The following is a 23517-nucleotide window of genomic DNA, read 5'->3' on the forward strand; positions in this document are numbered from 1 at the left end:
TACCAAATTATTCTTTTACTGTGCTAGCATTCATGATGGCACGTTAAAAGAGTACCGCTTAGCAACCAGCTCTGGTTGCCAGGCAGCCCAGCTTCCAATAGGTTTTCCTTGTTTAAGATACTTTTGGTGGGAGCTCTACCAAGGCCACAGTGCAGATTTTTCTTTTTAACTGTATCCCTTTATTAGGATGCTGTTGTGATTTGTTGCTTGCATTATGGTGTCTGTATATTACAGTAGTTAATAAATCACTGAGTATTAAGATTTGCTTTCAAAATTGCTTCCTTTAATTCTAATAATTGGGCTCATGCATATCCATATTAATAGAAAAAAACTGAAATGGTTACAGCTTCATAATGGAGCAGATGGATATAGAGGTCTCCCAAGGAAAATTTCTTTTTATCAGTTGTGCAGTCAGGAGCCAGGAGAGTGTGATGTTTCTTTAAAACTAATGAATGCTATATTAGTAGAACAATGATGTTAAATTTATCTGTCTTCTCAAGGGATAAAACTGAAGAAACTCCTGTAGAAGTGTGTAGGAGTTCTACACTGAAGGAATTTTAAGTGTACGGTTTTCAAGCTAAAGATTCCATGGGCTCTTCTCTATTATTTACCATAGTTAATACAATTTATTTCATTGTATAGAAATACTGCACTCTCTAATAAGTTCACTCTAATGCATTCAAATGTGAAACTTCTTAGAAAATCACTTAGCATTTTCTCTTAACATTTATATAATAGCTCCTTTCTAGTGTAAATAAGATGTTGAGGAGCTGTCGAATAAAATGTTTTTCCAATTTTCTTTTTTAGGTTATTTAAATAGGTGTTCTATGACAGTCTCATATTCAGCTACCACTGGCTTACTGATGTTATCCATGGGTAGAACACTGGAATTGCCTTAATAAGTAAACTACTGATGTGCATATAGTCCTTACAATGAAGCACAAGAGAAAATAATTTTATTTTGCTAACCTGGTCCTGGTAGAGAAATAACAATTATTCCCAGTAGACTTTTAGGAAAACAGTAAAACAGCCAAAGCATTTTAAACAGTAAAAGCATTCCTGTAGGGGGAAAGTAGAATAAAAGATGACTTTTTAACCAAATGCAGATAATAATTAGCTAATTATCTAATATAATACAGAAGTATTTTCTGCCATAAAATTCAAGAAATTAAGATAACATTTATTCAGTGTACTTACTTATTTGCTGCTAATTTTATTTAGCAGCAAATATAATTATAGGAATATTTCATTCCTATGCTTTCTATAAATGTGCATAGAATAAGAGCTTTTTCCCCTGGAATGAAATAGACTGTAGTCCCTGGTACTTAATAAGGGTAGCGCAGTGTTGTATTCTGTTACTGTGTTCAGGATTTACAAAATAAAGATTATTAGGGCAAAACTATTCATCTCTTAAGTGGAATATAAGTCACTTTGTAATTATTTCATTCCTTGTTGGCTGTTGTAGAATGCGTGCTCTTTCATCACAGTAGTACTCTAAATCGTTTTTGAAAGTCTTTAGATTGTTGTTACGCTTGATCCAAATTAACAATAACTTTTAAATTATAATAAGGTAATGTTTTCCTTTTCACATGGCTTTCTCTTTAAAAGAATTTTTGCAAATTTTTGTGAATTATTTTAGAGAAAATGTACATAACCTGTCATAGCACATCTAAAACAGGCTTTTTTATAATATTCTGTGTGTCACTATAGAAACATAGGCCTTTCTAACTGTGGGGAAATCTCTTCCATCAGGATTGAGAAGCATCATGATATAGTGGGGAAAGCATGGGTTTCGGAGTCAGACAAAACTGGGTAAAAAATCCCGTTCCACTACTTATTTACTTTGTTGCCTTGGAGGGAATACTTAATTTTTCTAATTCCAAACTTCGTCATCTGAAAAACAGGACATGATACTATCTTGGAAGGGTGTTATAAGGGATGAGAGGATGTAGACAAAACAAAGTTGATATTCAATAGTTTGGTAATTCTCTCCCAACTTCTTTATTGAAATAGAAATGATACTGAAATATCATTCAGTAGATATGAAATTCTAAATATTTTACATTTTTCTCTAGGAATACGGGGTGCTTTGCATTCGAGAATACAGAAAAAACAGCAAAGTGGAGTCAAGTACACATAACAGCTTCATGGGCTTGAAGGATCATCTGGGGCATGACCTAGGCCACCTTTATGTGGAGAGCACTGACCCACATTTAAGTACATCTGTACCTTGGTCAATGGTAGAAAAACCAACAATGGATAAAGTTAATTCCGGGAAGGAAGAAAAGGAGGTGTCTGAAGAGAATGCGAGCTCTGGTGACTCTGAAGAAAGCACAAATTCTGATAATGAGTCAGAACAATTGAGTAGCATTTCAGTAGAGCCATGCTTATTAACCAAGACTCACAGACAACTATGTAGGTCTCCGTGTTTAGAGCCTCATGTACTCAAACGCAGTGAAATTTTGCAAGACTTTAAACCTGAAGAGTCTCAGCCAACCAAGGAAGTGAGGAAACCCCCGGATGTGGTGCGAGAGTACCAAACAAAACTGGAGTTTGCACTGAAGTTAGGTTATTCTGAAGAACAGGTTCAGCTTGTGCTAAACAAACTTGGTACCGATGCTTTAATCAATGATATTTTGGGAGAACTTGTCAAACTTGGAAATAAAAGTGAGGCCGAACAAACAGTTAGTACAATTAACAGTATAATGAGGGAAACGTCTTCCCTGGAATCTCAGCGGTCTGAATCTCCGATGCAAGAGATTGTAACAGACGATGGGGAAAATCTGAGACCAATAGTTATCGATGGCAGCAATGTGGCGATGAGGTAAGTGGGGAAATCTTCACTCATTATTACCAAACAATCTTTAAAACATATTTCTAATTTTCTGACTGTTTCTTTTCTAACAGTCATTAACGTCAAGGTTGTTCTGCATCCCAACATTAGCTCCCATATTTCTAATTGTGTCTCTCTTAGTTCTCTCTCTACTTCCAGAGCCGTCAACCACTCTTACCTCATTTGTCCCTAAATAAAAGACCTCCTTTTCCCTAGTTATGTCTTTTTTTTTCCCCCCTCATCTGGTAAATTATTATGGTATAAAAATTAGCATATATTCCCAGTATAGTGTTAAACATTAGTTTTAATTGAAGAGCTTGAGTATGATCATATTGAATAACTTTGGAACCTAGAGAGATAAATGGCCTATTTCTATACAAAGTCAAATAACCATAAGATAAAATCCCAGTTCTTTGAGAAAATTATTTTTATTGATTTCAGGAATAAATCAAAGCCATAATTTCAGAGGGTTTTTTGTTCCATTTAAGAAATGTAATTCAAAAATAATTTTTTAGGAACTGGGGGAAAAAAACAAAAGCAAAGCTTCCAGAGAAATTTTTTTATGGATTTTGATGGCTAAAAACGTAAAGTGCATCTAAATTCAATTAGTATATCGTTAACTGCCCACAATGTTCAGAATACTGTGGGAATATAAAGATATGGAAAGGCATCAGTTCTTCTTTCAGAAAGCTTAACATTTCATATATTGTTTCTCAAGGTGACCTGAGGATAGCTATCAAAGAATCATCTGGGGAACTTGTTCTAACTAGTGTACATTCTAGAGCAGTGCTGTTCAATGGAAATGTAATGTGAGGCACATACGTCATTTAAAATTTTCTGGTACCTACATTAAAAACTTAAAAGAAACAAGTGATAATATGAATAATATATTTTATTTAGGTTAATATAGCCAAAATATTATTTCGATGTGTGTTCAATAAGAAAATTGTTAATGAGATATTTTTGCATTATTTCTTTCATATTAAGTCTTAAAATCAGATATCTTACACTTATAGCACATCGCAATTCAGACTAGCCATACTACAAGTGCTTAATAGCCACATGTAGCTTGTGGCTACATATTAGACAGTATAGTTCTAGAAACCTACCAAGTCTAGATCAAGGTGTAGCCCAGCCATCTCCTTTTGTAACAAATACCCCCACTAATAATGATGCCTACTAAAATTTGGGAACCACTGTTTTTTAGGTGATAGCAGCATTTCTGCATAGAGTATGAGAAGGACCAACTTGTAATCCTCGAAATAATACTGCTTCCACCTGATGGAAAGGTTATCTTTCTTTCGTTTATAAGCAAATGAGATTTGCAGTATTTAAATTACTTGTCCAAGGTAAAACATAATTCAAACCCAAATATGTCTGACTTCAAAGTCTATACACTTTTCATCATAATGAAAGGTAAAAACAAACTGAAAATGTTCAAGCCAGATCTTCCAAGGCCTTCAGTGCCAAGCTAGAGAATTTAAACTTGGCTCCAATCCAAAGGTAACTGAAGATTTTTGAGGAGGGTAATGTCAAGAGTAGAGCTGTGCCTTAAACTGATAATCTGGCCATGATATTTAAACTGGACTACAGGAGATAGGAGATAAATTTGAATGCAAACGACCCTTTCTAAGGGAGTAAAAAGGGCTTTAAGTATCATAGAGGTATGAAGTGTACATACAACCTTGAGAAGTCCTTCAGTAAAATAACCTCTCTGTTGTCTAATCTTTCCCAAATTTAGCCATGACATGATATTTTTTTCTTGTAATAATCCAGAACTAGTGAACAGTTACCTTAGCAGAGTGATAATGAGTAAAGCCAAAACACCATGGAATCACCAAGCGAGAGAGTAATGAAGGAAGGTAATAGGTCCTGGAGAAACACCTACAACCATAGCCATATACCAAAAGCACCAGAGAGGTTCTTAAAGGGCTCAACTCTCAGAGAATCTGATTCAATGGGGTATAGTAGAGCCCAAATAACTGTATAGTATTTTTAAAGTGCCAAGGTATTTCTGATGCATAGCCAGTGTTAAGAACCATTCAACATGGAAAGTGTGGATATCAATAGGTCGGGAGTTAGAAGAAACTGATGATCCAGGGAAAGCGTAGTGTGAAAAATACCAGTCTTAGAAAAAAGTTTAGTGCTAGTAAAACCAAGAGACATACAAATGCCATCAACTCAAGGAAGCGGAGGCTTTAAGGAGAGAGTATCCTGTGGGTAGAATTGAAAAAAGATCCAGGGACATGACAGCCAGGAAATCATTGTCTTCAAGAATGCCATATGGTGTTAAAGATAGAAACTCAGTTACAAGATGTCAAGAAATGAAGGAATAGAGCTAGACTGTTATTCTCGAAAGTTGACAGAGGAAGGGAAGAAAGAGGAGTAAGAGTTGAGAAAGGATTTTTAGTTTTATATAGAACAGAACTATATAAGCTGAGGGGATGGGGAAAAAGTCTCCACAACAGCAATAATATGAGAGTTTAATTTTTGAAGCAAAGTTCTCTGAAGGAGGAGACAATCAAAATACAAATAGAGAATTTGACATTGGAGGTAAATACACTTTGGGGTAGTCAGAAGAACACCTTGGAGGGGAAAAACAGCATCAGACTTATAAAACTTAGAGCCCATAGAAGTGAATTTTTTTAATGGATATCATTTAGATAAATGATGTCACAGTTGGAGCAACTCACATGACTGAAACCTAGTTCCCAGTGGCAATTGAAAAGTACTTGGATAACTGAAAATTTGCATAAGACTCTAAACTTTACTTATCCCACATGATGAGATACAAAAATAAATGGCATAATTAAGGCATTTCAAACAATCTACTATATGTAATTAGAAAACACTTCCACCCCCACGCTATTTTGGCCCCATTCTGTTTCTTTTGCTATAAAGACAGGACAATGCACTTCATATGTTTTAATCTGACATGTAACCTGAGATGCTTCAGGCATTGCAGGAGAGAACAAGTTGACAGGAAATTTTATTATAGCAGCATTATACTGTCAGTCACAATGAAATGTCATACCACGTCCATAACTTTGAAAGTGCCAGAACTCATGGAAATGCATAGTAAACTTTTACATTCTGCCACTTATGAGATCTACATAAAGTAATAAAAGTCATTTAGAAATGCATATCTACTTCAGATTCAAAATCTTAATTTAACAAAAATGCAGAGAGATTTTACCCATTTCCTGTTGCATAAAATATAACAAACATGCTTTTACTTTTTAAGTTAATGTCCTACTCATGTTACTTTAGCAAACCTATTATATAATAAATTTATATACATCATAATAAATTATAATAGGTAAATGTGAGGATGAGTTAAGAATAGAGTACTGTTGTATATCCTTTCTGATTTCTCAAGCAGATATATTCCACGTATAAGATGAATATATTTTAGTTTCATTTAAATGCTAGCAGTGGAACTGATATAAATGATTCTTTAGATGTAAATTAAAAGTAGGAAAGAAAGGCATTTTATTAAAATTACCAAAATGAACTTTAAAAAACAATTAATTCTCTACACACTACCTTTGTGATTCTGAGTAACTTGCTTAAACTCTCCAATCTCAGTTTTCAGGATTGTAAAAAGAGGAACTCATCTTGCAGGCTTGTTATTAGAATTAAAGATAATTAATACCAAGTGCCTGGCATGTAGTAGGTGCTCAGTAAATTACAGTTATTATTACATTAAAGAGCTAGATTCTATATTTTAATCCAGAACATAATAACTAATGTAATGAAAACTTAGTTTTTCAGATTTTTTTTAATGAATTTGTTTTTATTTTTGGCTGTGTTGGGTCTTCGTTGCTGCTAGTTGCGGTGAGCGGGGGCTGCTCTTCGTTGCAGTACACGGGCTTCTCACTGTGGTGGCTTTCCTTGTTGCAGGGCATGGGCTCTAGGCGTGCGGGCTTCCGTAGTTGTGGCTCGCGGGCTCTAGAGCACAGGCTCAGTAGCTGTGGCGCATGGGCTTAGTTGCTCCACGGCACATGGGATCTTTCCAGACCAGGGATCGAACCTGTGTCCCCTGCATTGGCAGGCAGATTCTTAACCACTGCGCCACCAAGGAAGTCCCAGTTTTTCAGTTTTTTTATTCAACACTTAACAAACAGCAGTTTAGCAGTCCAGCCTATGATCTATAGGTATATTTTAATTCTTTATGTTTATATCATCAATTGTTTTCAATGATTTCTACGGTTTCATAAAGAAGACTTGGGCTCTTAGATCTGGGTGACGCCAAAATTGCCCAGGGACAAGCCATATAACCATAATATACAGCATAGGTCCCCAAATTGCAGGAATCCTGTGTCGCTTTGCAGGAAGCATGCTTCTACTTTCAGCTTATTAATATCTCTTAAAAATGTGCCACATTGATAGAAGTTCTGGGTAAGTTTGTTGAATACGCATTTCATTCAAAATTGACAAATACCTAGACCGTAGTCTAGCATAATTTGTGATAGCTATTTCAATGTGAGGTATAGGAGCAAAGAGGACATAAGTATTCAAAAATAGAAAACAGCAAACTAATAAGTTTAGATAAAGCCCTAAACTTTTGCACAAAAGTACTTGGTTTTTGAAATATGAAACAGAATAAATTTATATTTAGTGGAACTGGACTAACTAACAAGTACTGACAAAAAGCTGCAGTTAATTTTAATGCTTAAAAAAGCAAAAACAAAAAAAAACCTCTCAGTAATTTAGCAAATTGGTCATTCAGCAAATAGGCTTCTTTCCATAGTAGGGCAGATACTTCATAATATAAGTATACCGTGAAATGTATACTCCAGATATAGAAACAGAAACAAAGCATAAGTAATATTTATCATATTTCTGAAATGAAATTCTCATGATATTGTGATTTTTATTTCCTCCAAGTAGCTTTACAATTCTTCAAAATCTGATTCTCTTAAACCTGAGGTAGTTTAGCAATGGAGTATAGAATGATTCTCTATCCACATGTATCCAATAGTTTAAATTCATTTTTCCTTAAGAGAGTCCAGTGTTTTAATTTACCCATGGTTTTAGGTTCAGATGACTTGTTCTGCCATTAACAAAGTACCATCCTGTGAGCCGTCAGGGATGGGAGTGTAAGTTGGATGTTGGTGCTCTTGGATTCCTAGAAGTCCTTGATTTCTTCAGTATGCTTCCATGACATAGTCACCTGACTTCATTAAAATTACATCTCCATATTTCTACTTCAGCTTCTACCAAATATGTGAAATAAGAGTGGTGAACAAGAGAAAACCCAGAGCCTCATCACTACCTCTACACTATGTGTCGCACAAATTCTCCAGTTCCGTGGGATGGAAGCTAGGCACACCAGCCTTCTCTTTTTGATATGAACGAACTATTGAGATCCTCCCCACCCTGACTCCCCTGTCATTGCAAGTCCTCTCTCTTGGTCGGTGAATCCACGCTTTTGGTTTTAGATAAAATCTCCTAACTGGTGGGTAGGCCTTATTGCTGCATGTTTGGGCAGAGTATTAGGATAGATATTTTGTTTGCTAAAAATCTCAGGTGGACCACTTTTGACCAATAGGATCCATGCTTGTATTGCCTCTGTGTTAATGATGGGGAACCACGAAAAGAATTTAAGCAAGGGAAGAGTGGCGTATCACATTTACCTTTAAGGAAGTTCACTCTGTAGAGAAATTTAGAGAAGGATTTGAGCACTAAGACTGCAGACAAGGAGACCTACTTATATTTGAAAATATATGCAAAAGTTAAATTGTGGACAACTCCTTGAAAAAGAAGAATATTGCTTTTGTATACCAGTCTAATGGCAGAGAGTACATAAATAAAGCAACCATCTACCCCTCAAAAAGACTCGTGTTAGAAACCAGCTGGTGTTGTATAAATCTGAATCTTAACTGGGGTGTAGAAAAGCACTCCAGGTAAATCACTGAAGTCATTTTCTTAAAGTTTGAACAGAAATCAGATATAGTCAGATTATAGTGTCAGAACATGAACAGGAAAATGCGCAAGTTGTAACAACTTTTCTTTATATCAAGAATTGTGGGCTAAGCCTATATATTTATAAAATATGAGCAGAATTTAGCAGTCTGTATAAATAGGATTTAATTTTTTTTTTAATTTATTTATTTATTTATTTTATTTTTGGCTGTTTTGGGTCTTTGTTTCTGTGCGAGGGCTTTCTCTAGTTGCGGCAAGCGGGGGCCACTCTTCATCGCGGTGCGCGGGTCTCTCACTATCGTGGCCTCTCTTGTTGCGGAGCACAGGCTCCAGACGCGCAGGCTCAGTAGTTGTGGCTCACAGGCCTAGTTGCTCCGCGGCATGTGGGATCTTCCCAGACCAGGGCTCGAACCCGTGTCCCCTGCATTGGCAGGCAGATTCTCAACCACTGCGCCACCAGGGAAGCCCTAGCAGTCTGTATAAATAAGATTTATTTATCTAGATTAATCTTTTTGAAGGTACAAAGGCTTTTATGTATCTAATCTGGTTTGTGAAGTTGTATGGACTTGAGAACTCTTTTCAGTGTGAATTAGAATATTGAAGACCATCTTGCCTGGGCTCCAAAACTTGCCTTCAATTGTTTGATGCGTTTGCTGTCCTGTTGCCTGTTTACCATTTTAGTACAGCCCTGTCTCACAGTTAATAAAATCCTCCAGGACACCTAGTCCAAGTTTTTGGTTTAGATTACAGGTGTGAGACTACAGCTTGCCAGGGTTCATTCAAATTTGGTTTTGGATCTCAACAAAAATGTATCAAAATTATGTGCAGTAGATCTGCATGGTCCAGTACGGTGACCACTGGCCACATGTGGCTGTTGAGATTTTCAAATGTGTCTAATCCAAATTAAGGTATTCTGTAAATGTAAAATACATACCAGATTTTGAAAACTTAGTACAAAAATATGTGAAATATAACAACTTTTATGCTGAATATGTGTAAAAATGATCATTTTTGATACATTGAGTTAAATGAAATATATTACTAAAATTAATTTCACCTACTTTTTACTTTTTAAAATGTGCTATTCTATGTCATTTTAAATTATATTTGTGGTTCACATTATACTTCTATTGGGTAACCTCTCAGTGAAATGTTTTTTAAGTTCCAACTTAGTGGGGGCTTAACATCAATTAAAAGACAGCTTGATTTCCCTCTAGATGAGTGTCAGCGTCATAGGTACTACTTACAGGTTAGTTGGCAGGGTCCCATTTCTCTTACTGTTTTAAAGAAAATCCTTAGGTAATATGAAAGGAATCAGAGAATCAGAACTAGTTTTTTCTGTTGTTTGATTATATCACTGTGGAGTCTGACACAGACAGATGTTAGTTCTGTTCTACTGCTTCTCTTTATAACCCTAAGTATATACTTCAACCTGTCATCATTCATGAATTTTCATAGACCAATGGTCAGTAAACTTTCCTGTTATCTCAAATATGCTTATTTAAACCCTAACCTAGGAAATAACAACATTAATAATCCTATTACATAATGAATAAAGTTAATTATAAATCACCTAACTAGTGATTGTAAGAAATGGGAAAAGTCACCCAATTATAATAGGAAAAAAGTGATTCGAGTTTTACATTTTCTACCTGTCTTAATATTGAAGACATTATTACATCTACTTAACAGGTATGTTCTGTTCAGCATCTTTAGATTAATGACCCACTTGGATCTAGATTAGCTAGATGTGCTTCCTATTATTGATTTTGGCTTCAAATTATGGACCTTATAAGGTGAGGACATCTTTCTACTTTCCTTTTTCCTTATCCTTTCCCATTCTCAAAATTCTCTTGACCACACTGCTCTTGTGTGTGTACCAACTGGAGGGTAATAATGAACTTTCATGTTAAGACTTCCACTGTAATTTTGGTGTTGAAATTTTCATTGTCCTAAATCAGTAATTTTCAGACTTTTATTTTCCTTTGAAGCGGTACAATCCTGCAAATCTTAAAAGGAAGCCCAGTATTTAAAACAAACAAAAACATAGTATCGTTTGAATTGGAGAGTATAAGTGGGGGCTGTGTTTCCCACTTAAAAATTCCCTTCATTGCTCCCTAGAAGGGCCTCTGGGATTTCTATTTGGAACACAACTTGATAGACCTGATTAAATTATCTGTAACAAGGGAGTTTATCTGTAACAAGGGATTTAGTTTTCTGGGTATATTGCATCCTGACCACTAGGTTTAGGTTCAAAGTGATCTTGGTGTAGTGGGAAAGAGATCAGAGATTAAAAGTTCGGTAGCTATAAAAGTGACAAAATAGGCATAAATCACTCGTTATGAGCCTTCAATATAAAAGAAAAAGTTCTAGATGCCCATGAGTCAGCACATGGAATTATAGATTCTTAAATACAATATGAAATTTAATTAGACTACAATAATAGGAAGGAAAATATTCTCTTATTTCCATATTGAAGATGATATCCAGCTGTACTCCTGTCTCCTTGCTTAAGGGAAATGGTATAGATGTAGGAGAATTTCTTCTTAACAATCATTAAACATTGCTAATGCATTAGTATTTGAGAGAGTTCTTTAAAATTAAAATCTATTTTCATGTATACAACATGGTTTATGTACAATCAGGCCTAAAAATTGAAAAAATAAGTCATCAAGTATTTGAAGAGCACCTAGGTGTATTAATAATTTAGTGTTCGATAAATATCTATTATTATTATATTAATATAATATAATTATATAAGCTAACTATATCTAAACTTAAAGGACTTTGGTACTAAAGATTCAAATACGGTTTTCTAGTTTAAAAGGATACATTTTACTCATACTGTTCATTGTAGGCACTTCACTGACAAACTTGTATCCTTATCATTATACGCAGTTTGATATAATGACCCATTAAAGTCACAGAAGTTTTATAATCATACTTGAATCTTCCAGTGAAGGGTGTAGCAAACTTGTAGGTCAAGTTTTTGATTTAAATAAAAGATGATATATCGAAGGTTATAAAAAAGCGATGGATTGTTTTTTTGAGTCCCCTGATACCTTGATCTCTTTTTGTTTTTTTTTTAAAAACTAAAACTGTTTAGTGATCTCCACATATCAAACACATTGATCTAAAAAATCACAGTTTACCATCAGTAGTGAGATTAAAGCTATTAAAGACTTACTGGTTTCATTTTCATTCCAAAGCAAGCTCTTTTCCATTTTCTAAAAATTAGGACCAAAGGGACATGAGAAAGTGAAGGCACTAATATTTGTTGAAGTCTTCTATGTGCCAGGCACTCTGCTCAGTGCTCTGTGGATGTTACCTTGTTCAGTTCTCACAACCCTGTCATGTAGGCGGGATTATCTCCGTTTTAAATATGAGAAGATTGAGGTTGAAAATAAGTAACTTGCCAAGGTCACACAGAAATGTACTAAAGAAAATACTTAAACTCATGTCTAATTCCAGACACTGTTATTTTCACTGTGTTGGCCTACTCATGAAAAGCCATCTCTATTTAGTAGTAATGCTAGTAGTAGTATTAATAGTACTAATACCGTCATAATAATTAGTAGTGCTAATTTACTATTAGTAGTACTAAATATGCCATTCTAGGTATGATTGTTACAATTAGATTTTCGATGAGTTATGGAAAAACTTTTTAAGAATGGCTTTCCTTTGATCATATAAGGGATATACTTATTACATAAATATAAGAAAATAAAAATCAACTATGATTTCCAAGGTTCTTTGCAAGCATTATAAGTAATATGTTAATTCAAAGCAAATACTCAAACTAGAGCAAAATCAAATTTGAGGAAATAAAAGATAATTGGAAAAAGACTCCTTATTTCTCTTTTTTTTTTTTTCAATGCCATGAAAAGAATTAAAAAGAAGTAGTCCCCTTTAATAGATGCCTTCATTCCCTTGTTAGATTTCTCCATGTTTTTCAATTTGCTCCTGTCTACCACGGGAATATAACAGTTATAATTCTAAAATAACCCTTTCTATCCTGTGGTTAACCTAGTTAATGATGTGTGTGTATATAACTTAACAAAGTGTAATACATGAAATTATGTTTCCTAGACACAGCAAATGGAATGGTTCACCCATTGTCCCTCTCTTCTAGGTCCTGTATTGAGGCAAGCTACATTAAAGTGTGTGGTTCCCTGAATTTTTCTCTGCATTACAAAATACACCTTTGTAATCTGTTAACCATCACAGGTGACTAATTTAATGGCACATAATAAGCAAGTGTACTTCAGTTCTCTAGTGGGAAGTATATATGATGTTTTTATAAGATTCAGCAAATATCATATTAGTTTGAGTGCTTATGGAATTGCCCTTCTGTTGAAGACAGAAAAGTAGAACTGAGGGGTTTTCAAATTTGTTGCAGTAGTATATATGACGAGATTAAAGATAATCCCATTAGATACAAGACAAAGTGAATTTACAGAATAATAAAGTTATGATAGTGAAAATCTTATGAAGAATATGTTTGTCAAGATAATTTGTGTTCATTTTAGCTCCCCTTAGTTTCCAATTACTAGTTCACTAGAAGGTGCATATGTCTGAAACTCCGAGTGGGAGTCCCTGGATAGAAGAAATGGGGCTTCAGTTACCCCAGTCCAGACCTTAGTAGCCCTTTTCACAGCTTGCAAATTAATTTCATCTTATTGTCCGGAATAAGCTCTACAATGAATTACAGAAATCTGTTTGGGAAGTTGCAATGACTAATAAATCAGCAATTAGTTTTGCACGTGGCATATTAGTTGTGGGATATTAGAAAACCTCTCATTCAAAATTTGGCCCATAGCATGGCAGACCCCTAGCACATATTTACTGTCAGTATAGATAAGCACATATTTACTGTCAGTATAGATAAGCACATATTCACTAACTCAGGTGGCTTGTCTCCCAGGAGCTTCAAAAATCCTCTACCTGGAGTCCAGAATATGGTAGCCCTTAGTTTATACAGGAGATCTCTTCCCAACAGATGAACAGCATTAAGGGACAAGAGAGGCATGTTCCTACAAAAGAGGACCTATTTGCTCAGGAATCTCAGATGAGAAAGAACAGGTAGAAGGTTGTCCAGAGATACCCACAACTTGCATGTTTTTCTGGATGTAGGTGAAACAAGAGAGGTCAGTAGAAATTGCAGAATACATGCATGGTTCCAGTATCTACAAGAAAGGACAGGAAAATATTAAGGCAGGAAAAGGAAATATATATAAGGCTTTTCCATTGCCAGCTCTGAAGCTCCTCTATTAAGTCAGTTTTGCTCATTAGTTTGCACCATTTGCTAATTGTTTCCTGTCTGATTTCAAGCAGAGAGGGGGTGTCTTCTGATGGAGATGGTAGAGTTTCATAGGTAGCATCCCTTGTATCTTCCTCAGTCTCTGGCTGCGTTCCTTTTCCCAACATCCTATCTTCTTACAATAGTAACGTACTGACTTTTCATCGGCAAGTCCTATCTTATTTGTTGGTAGCCCCAGAAAAGTATTTGCTCCCTGTGTGAATAAGTAGGCAGGTAACACTGCAATCTTGAGTTTCTTTTTGTCTTCACCTTTCTCCATTTTTTTCCCCCAAACTGGATTACTGTTGCCAATACCTGAGAAACTGTCTGTTTTTTGACAGGCAGATACCTTTTCTCTTACTTGTGCTTGCAACAAGGCTACCACAGAAGTGGAGAGGATTAAGAGTCTATTCTGATCCACCCCCGTATCCATGCCCATTCATTTTGAAAATGCCTCGGTGAACCACTGATGGAAATCGCTGGGAGACTCATGCAGCAGCAGCCCTGCAGCTTCTCTCAGGCCACCTTTTGCAGAAAGACTGCAAAGTCTGCCATCAGCAGTGCCTCGCAATGGGTGTCCTAGGTTTGAGGAGCAGCCAGAGTTGTTGCAGAAGGTGCCTGAAGCCATGACACTCCACTTGCCCCATCACACCTCTTCCATTAGTCAAGCAGACTCATCCAAGGCAACATTCCTTGGATGTTACAAGTCGGTGTCCAGCCTCACACACAGGGCTGTAAACTGAAAATATGCTGTAGAAAACCTCGGCACATTTTTGCAGATCTTTCCAAGGCACTGGAAAATAACTCTTAAGATGGATATCAGCTAGGGGAAAGGGATGTGGTACCCTTACCACATCTGATCCACCCAGCAGTACTGGATAACTTCTAAAGGGTATTTGAATCCCCGTAGCTTCAAAGGGAGAAGGCTGATTTTCTCTACACTGAGATGAAAACTAAGTTGGTTTGTATGGCACTATAGCTTCAGGTTCATGTTGCAATTTAAAAGCCTGACTCCTTTTGTTTCCCCTTCCCTCCAAGTTACCAGGGAAACCATTTGCCCACCTGATGCCTTCATTCTAAGACAGTTTTCTTATCCAGATTTTCAGACTCCTTGCTCCTTCCTCTTAATCATTTCTGCTTCCCTAGCTATGTTTTGCATGTTGAATGCTGTAGGGGGAGTCTTGGAGGTGGACTCCATATCAGAACATTCAAATAAGGCCGGCAATTCTCCCTCTTCCAAAGGGAAGTTATCCCCGGATCCTGAAGTCCTTGGGAACCATCTGTCCAAGAAGCCATCATCTCCTCTTTCTAGGTCCCAGATAAGGCAAAGAAGGGTGAAGAGGCGTAGAAGGAACAATAGCCGAGAAGTGTTGAGAACCTGGAGAAACAGAAAGGTGCTTTCAGTTTCTCAATCTCTTCCTTCAGTTTTTTTAATTCATTCTTACTGGCTGTCCAGTTCATTCTTTCGTTTATTTCCTGAGATCCAGAGATACCAATAATCCTTTTATTTTAAGTAGGGTTTTTCTAAAAATCTGTGTCAGTATACCAATTTGTCTACTTCAAATGAGCCTTCCTCTGGCCATTGCAAAGCAGGATTTTTATAAACGTGCCTATTCACAACATGACAGAGTAAAATAAGCCCTTTAAGAAAGAGACCTGCTGGCAGGCTCCTTATATTTTTCTACATTAAAGCCAGTGTTGAATCACACGCAACCTTCAAGCCTCTATTACCCATTTTGCTCAGCAGGAACTCAGAATTAGCGGTGAGAGCTCGGCATTTTCCCTGGGAACCCAATCCCACTGAGCCAAAGTAGTCAAAGGGACACTTTTAGCAAACATCCAGGGTCTCCAACCTAATCAATGGTGGCTACAAAGCCTCTGACACATTCACCAGCAGAAGGACTCACTTGAGGTATACCAGCCTTGTTGCCAAATTGTTGAAATACCAAAGAAATGGAGGCCCACAGGACACATGCCAATTCATAAATATAGAACTAGCTGTTTTTACTACTGAGGAAAAAAAAACCCTAAATGCATGCAGATACAGCCTGTAAGGTGACTACAGAACTATAATGAGTTTTCTTCTCTATTTATGGAATTAGAGCTACAGTTCGTAAACATCATCGTACTCTTTTAGTAAACACTCAACAGACAGTTAATTTGCACCAGTAGCTACATTGTGCTCACTCTGACATCCTGTTTTTCATAATTTTTGTTATCAGGTTTACTCTTTTTATAATTCTTTATCAGAGCCTCCTACCCTTGCCCCTTATATAGTAACCAGCACATATGATTAGTCACATCTTTCAACATGCCTCATAAGGTTAGGTCAAGTTCAGTCTCCCCCAGCCTCTCCCCATCTGTAAGTCCCACCTGCACTTTGGAGCCACCTGCTAAGTTGTCTGCTCAGACTATTACTGTTACTAGGGATGATTCTGGGCCTTGGCAGCTAGCAGGGACTTCCAAGACAGCAGCAGCCATTCCAGGGATTTCCTAGTTGGCATTCATTTGTTTGGCCTGATCAGGAGAGGATTGGCTGGGGAAGTATTGGACACCCAGGGACCAACCCTACACATCCCCACTTGCCTGCTTCTTTCCGTCCCACCCATAGAGGAGAAGACATTAGCCTGCCCCCACGTGAGATCTGAGGCTGGGCCAACTGCTGATTGCTTTAAATCTGATTTCAAGTTACTGTGGGGTTTTACTCTACCTGGATGTGGAATTACTATGTTTGAGAGAAAACACGCCTTCACCTTTATAAAGTATTGCCAAATTGCTCTCCTGAATAGTCATACCATTTATACTCCCACCTGTAATGTATGAGTTCCTACTTTCACACATCCTTGGCAACATCTGGTGTTTGCAGACTTTTATTTTTTCCAGTACGATGGGTGTGAAGTGGTGTCTCACTTTAGCTTAATTTGCATTTCTTCACTGTTGAGCATCTTTTCATATGTTTGTTGGTCATTTGGGTTTCCTCTCTTGAGAATTCACTGTTCATATCTATTGCCTTAAAAAAAAAAAAACTGGTTACCCTTCTCAATGTATAGGAGTACTTTATGTATTATGAGTACTAGTCTTTATCAGTCCTATGTATTGCAAATACCTTCTTCTAGGCTATGGCATTTTTACTTTTTTATGGAGTCTTTTTCATAAAGAAGTTTTATGTGCTCAAATGTATCATTCTTTTCCTTGATAGTATATGATTGTGTCTTCTTTAAGAAGAATTTCCCTATCTTGACATGAATGTCTCCTTTAATTTCTTCTAAAAAATTTTACAGTATTTTCATATTTAAATCTTTGATCTATATACAATTTATTTTTATGTATGGTATGAGGTAAAAATACAATTTTATTTTTTCCACATAAATAATCAATTTCCCTAGTACCATTTATTAAATGATCCATCTTTTCATCTATCTGTAATGACACTTTTATCATTTATACACACGTGTATGTGTGTATGTGTGAGAGAGAGAGATCTTAGGCTCACTTGTCTGTTATATTTTTTCTGTTTTTTAATTTTTGCCAGTAAAACACCGATTGGATTTCTGTAGTTTTATGCACAAGTATTGATAGCTAGTGGGGAAGTTCCTCCTCTTTTGTTCTTCAGAATTGCTTAACTGTCCTTGGCCTTTTATTTTTCCATACTAATTTTAGGATCAGCTTCTCAAGTTCCATAAAAAAACCCTTTCAGGATTTTTATTGGGATTTCAGTACACTTACAGATTAATTTGAGAATTGCCATCTTCATACATTGAGTCTTACCATCCATGAAAATGGTATATTGTTCCTTTCATTTAGGTCTTCTCTTACTCCCTTTAAAACAGGTTTTCAATTTTCATTTTCTCTATAAAGCTCTTGATATCTTTTCTTCTTTAGATCTGTTTCGTTTTTGTTACTATTACAAATGGCGTCATTTTTAAAATTAAAATTTTAAATTGGTTTACTGGTATAGCAACACTAATCTTTAATAACATATTGTCAAAGAACATTGTATGATAGATTCTTGATGTCTGTTGAAATCTGTTCTGTGGCCTAGTGCATAGCCAATGTGTTCTTGTTCCATGTGTTCTTGAAAAGGTTTTCTCTTTAATTTTGTTCAGGGTTTTGTATATGTCCATTAGATCACCTGTAATCGATTATTCACTTGTCTGTATTCTTACTAAATGTTTTCTGCTTCGCCTGTCAATTAGTATGATTGTGGATTTCTTCATTTCTTCTTGTCATCCCGTGATCTTTTGCCTTACACTGAGTTCACAATTATTATAGCTTCCTTGTGAATTGTTCCCTTTTTACTATTATGTAATAACTTTTTACCCCTGGTAATGTTTCTGCCTTAAAATATATTTTTTTATGATATTAATAGAGTTTTCTGTTGGTTTATGGTATGAGTAAGGTAGCAGTTAAGGATGTGTTTAGCTGCAAATAACAGAAAACTTCACTACAGGTTTTTAAACAAATGTCGGGGAGGTATTTTTTCTCAAATAACAAAATCAGAGATTGATGTGGATCCATCAACGGTTGATATGGTTCTATTTGCCATTCACAATGTGGTGCCTCTTATCCTCTTGCTTGTGTTCTCCCTAGGAGGTTTTGTGGGAAGGGTGTGCGGGGCTGTGGGCAGAGGGGAAGAGCGGATAATGGGAACAACCTGTTTTCAGTGTCGCACATGGTATAATACCTGGGTTAGCATCTGTAGAATCTTTGTCCCATGTTTGTACGTGGTTTGCTGTTTACACACAGCTTATGAAAGTTCTTTAGTTAGAAGATGGAATCTTCTCTTGCTACAGTAAAATGTGATGGTTGTCTTTACCAAGTGAAGTCACCTGGAAGAATATGCTTATGCAGTCCTCTCTTTAGAGCCAGAAGCAGTTAAATTCTTAAGTCTCAGTAAACCAAATGTCATAATGACTAGCAAAGCATAATACATTTAGATCTCAAAGCATTAATGCAAAATAAAAATATACTTGGGTCTTAGCAAGTTGAGTTTTGTATTTAGGAATAATTAGTATATATATTCTCACAAGAGAATGCCATCATTTTTTTATCTTTTATTTTTTATAAATTTATTTATTTTATTTACTTATTTTTGGCTGCGTTCGGTCTCCGTTGCTGTGCACAGGCTTTCTGTAGTCGCGGCGAGCGGGGGCTACTCTTCGTTGTGGTGTGCAGGTTTCTTATTGCAGTGGCTTCTCTTGTGGAGCACGAGCTCTAGGGCTCTCGGGCTTCAGTGGTTGTAGCACGCGGGCTCAGTAGATGTGGCTCGCGGGCTCTAGAGCATAGGCTCAGTAGTTGTGGCGCATGGGCTTAGTTGCTCCGCAGCATGTGGGATCTTCCCTAACCAGGGCTCGAACCCGTGTCACCTGCATTGGCAGGCAGATTCTTAACCACTGCACCACCAGGGAAACCCCAGCCATCATTTTTTATATTTTTCCAGAAGACTGCTTAAATTTCAGTATTTTCCATGAAACCTAGCATCACTCTGTGTCATTTGCTGGGGCATTGTTGAGGCCATCAGGTATCCCTTCTTTCCAAGAAAATGTGCCTCAAACTCCCCCTTCCCTTATCCCTTTCTCTGAAACTTTCAGTGCATCTGATTTCACCTCTAATCTTGCCCTAGACCATTAGGACAGGTCTATGGAACATAAACAGTTTCTGAGGTTTGCATTTATAGCCTTCAATACCTATAAAGCAAGTTGGTCTATTTCTGTTTTGTCCTTCAAACATGAGTAGTCATATTTAGATAGTTTTAGTGCTTCCCAGGGGACCACTAGAACAGTATATTAATATACCTAATGTTTGATTTGTGCTAGAAGTTAACAGAGCATTTACTTACCTTATTCCATTCAGTGCACCTTAGCCCAAGAATAAAGAATGTCTGTCTCCATTATAGATAAGAGTGGAGCCTTCAGTGCTCAAGCTGTAAAAAAGTGTACTTATTGCATTCAAAGCAGCAGACTGTTTCTTTTAAAACATTAGAATAGTGTTACTTTGAATTATTAGGTTAAAGTACACAAGCAGAGCCTGGTGCTAGATAAATATTTATTGAATGACTACACTTTTAGTTGGGCATTTTCTTTTAGGCACTAAAACTGCTAATCCAATTTTGAATGCCCTTTTGTCATCATTAATCCTTGTGCAACACAATATTGTTAAACAGAAACCAGGTGTCTTTTCACTGAAGGACGGAAAGTGTTTCTTGTATGAGATTAAGCATTGAGTTTTTCACTTGAGTGCATGTGTGTATGTTGTTTTACATTAGTCACCTGATAAATTTTGTGCATTGCTGAATCACTGGATTGAAATATACACATAAGAACTCTTGAAAAGGAAGAGTTTTTAGAAACTCTTAAGTATTCCATTCCTCTGTTTTTACAGATTTTTTTTCTATGTGACTTCTTTTTTACATTTGACTGAAATTACTCTCACTGTGGCTGAGGCCCGTTTTTCCCTCTTCTATCAAAACGAGCCTGTATCTTTCTAACTAGTTAACCTTTACAACCTCACATTTGAAAACTCACTTTTCTTTATTCTTCACTCAGTAATCATCCCAGTTTTCTTTTTGTTCCTCACAGATTTTCCACTCCTCGGTTATCTTAATGTTTCTCTGAGCCATAATACTCTATCTTAAATTTGAATTTCTTATTAATATTTTAATTATGTTATCACATCTGTTTACAAGTTTGAATTAATGGAGTCAAATTTAGGTTTTGTTGTGTTTTAAGTGTTCTAAAATAATCTTTTAGCCATGGAAACAAAGAAGTCTTTTCCTGCCGAGGAATAAAATTAGCAGTGGATTGGTTTTTGGAAAGAGGCCACAAGGATGTTACCGTCTTTGTTCCTGCTTGGAGGAAAGAGCAGTCCCGACCTGACGCGCTCATCACAGGTGAGCCCGCAAGCTTCCGTGTGTACCTGAGCCAGTGTCTCGCTGAATAATCTGTGTGTCTGCTTCTGTTTACTAAGTTTGTGTGACTGCCACATTCACTTGGGTGGGACATTAAAGTTATTTTCGAGTTTAAAAACTATTGGGTTATGTTAACTAAACAGTAATTCTTGCTACATAAGCCAGTTCTTCTTTTTTTTTAATTTGGAAACTTTTTACTTCAAATTTTGTAAAAATTCTGACTTCTAGAGACATGCTAGGAGTCAAGAGACCTAGATTCAAATTCCAACTCTGCTAGGTACTGTCCATGGCACTTTGAGCAGCACACTGACCCTCTTTGGACCCCAGTTTTCTCATCTGCTGTATGAAATTAGGTGGTAATCAAATTCTAGTGACTGCAGATAAGACCTGTGAGATCCTGGCAGCATGCTGTCTGGTGTCAAGTAGAGGAAATGACTCGATCCCAATAAAGTATCAGTATTTTGCATTATCTTGTAATTTTTAAATGTATGAGTTTCAGGCAGAGGTGTCCCCTGTAACTGTTAATTATTGCTGCCCAACATTTTGCTCAAGTCAGTGATTCTCAACTGGCATCCAACCCTTCCCTCCCCTCTCTGCCCCAACATTAACAAAACTGAGGAACCTATGTGAAGAAAACAATAGCACTTGTCAAATCAATGCAATCCCTATCAAATTACCAATGGCATTTTTCATAGAACTAGAAGAAAACATTTTACAATTTGTATGGAAACACAGAAGGCCCAGAATAACAAAAGCAATCTTGAAAAAAAAAAAAAAAAAACAGAGCTGGAGGAATCAGGCTCCCTGACTTCAGACTATACTACAAAGCTACAGTAATCAAGACAATATGGTACTGGCACAAGAACAGAAATATAGATCAGTGGAATAGGATAGAAAGCCCAGAGATAAACCCATGCACCTATGGTTACCTCATCTATGACAAAGGAGAAGAGAATATACAATGGAGCAAAAACAGCCTCTTCAATAAGTGGTCCTGAGAAAACTGGACAGCTACATGTAAAAGAATGAAATTAGAACACTCCCTAACACCATACACAAAAATAAACTGAAAATGGATTAAAGACCTAAATGTAAGACCAGACACTATAAAACTCTTAGAGGAAAACATAGGCAGAACACCCTTTGACATAAATCACAGCAAGATCTTTTTTGACCCACCTCCTACAGTAATGAGACTAAAAACAAAAATAAACAAATGGGACCTAATTAAACTTAAATGCTTTTGCACAGCAAAGGAAACCATAAACAAGACGAAAAGACAACCCTTAGAATGGGAGAAAATATTTCCAAACAAAGCAACTGACAAAGCATTAATCTCCAAAATACACAAACAGTTCATGCAGCTCAATATCAAAAAAGCAAACAACCCAATCAAAAAATGGGCAGAAGACCTAAATAGACATTTCTCCAAAGAAGACATACAGATGGCCAGCAAACACATGAAAAGATGCTCAACATCACTAATTATTAGAGAAATGCAAATCAAAACTACAATGAGATATCACCTCACACCGGTCAGAATGGCCATCATCACAAAATCTACAAACAATAAATGCTGGAGAGGGTGTGGAGAAAAGGGAACCCTCTTGCAGTGTTAGTGGAAGTGTAAATTGATGCAGCCACTGTGGAGAACAGTATGGAGGTTCCTTAAAAAACTAAAAATAGAGCTACCATATGACCCAGCAATCCCACTACTGGGCATATACCCTGAGAAAACCATAATTCAAAGAGAGACATGTACCACAATGTTCATTGCAGCACTATTTACAATAGCCAGGACATAGAAACAACCTAAATGTCCATCAACAGAGGAATGGATAAAGATGTAGTACATATATACAATGGAATATTACTCAGCCATAAAAAGGAACGAAATTGGATCATTTGTAGAGGCGGGGATGGACCTAGAGACTGTTATACAGAGTGAAGTAAGTCAGAAAGAGAAAAGCAAGTATCATATATTAACGCATATATGTGGAATCTGAGACAATGGTATAGACGATCTTATTTACAAAGCAGAAATAGAGACACAGACATAGAGAACAAACGTATGGATACCAAGGGGGAAGGGGGGGGTGGGATGAATTTGGAGATTGAGATTGACATATATACACTATGATACTATGTATAAAATAGATAACTAATGAGAACCTACTGTATAGCACAGGGAACTCCACTCAGTGCTCTGTGGTGACCTAAATGGGAAGGAAATCCAAAAAAGAGGGGATATATGTATATGTATAGCTGATTCACTTTGTTGTACAGTAGAAACTAACACAACCTTGTAAAGCAACTATACTCCAATAAAAATAAAAATAAAAACAAATGGAGTGACCACCCACCATGTACCCCAAGAGAAGATTATTTTATTTTTATCTATAATTATTAAATTTTATTAAATTAGAATAAGAATCCATAGACAAGTTATGGTAGAGCCCAGAGCCATGGGATCAGACCCTATATAAACTGTAGCGTGGGAGGGGTGGGCATAATTCAGTCGGCAGTACCAAGACATTGGATAACTCTTTG

The 23517-nt window shown here is 36.5% G+C and overlaps 1 protein-coding gene across 1 annotated transcript in view; it reads left to right on the forward strand.

The window, feature by feature from the left end:
• The window catches only part of ZC3H12C (zinc finger CCCH-type containing 12C), a 69256-nt gene that overhangs the window by 31034 nt on the left and 14705 nt on the right, over positions 1-23517 (forward strand). Inside the window, exons 2-3 of the mRNA XM_036861602.1 lie at positions 2076-2824; positions 20810-20949. Coding sequence (XP_036717497.1) covers positions 2076-2824; positions 20810-20949 — 889 coding nt within the window. The remainder of the gene's footprint in view (positions 1-2075; positions 2825-20809; positions 20950-23517) is intronic.

This window comes from Balaenoptera musculus, chromosome 8 (assembly GCF_009873245.2).
Source record: "Balaenoptera musculus isolate JJ_BM4_2016_0621 chromosome 8, mBalMus1.pri.v3, whole genome shotgun sequence".
NCBI classification, from domain to species: domain Eukaryota; kingdom Metazoa; phylum Chordata; class Mammalia; order Artiodactyla; family Balaenopteridae; genus Balaenoptera; species Balaenoptera musculus.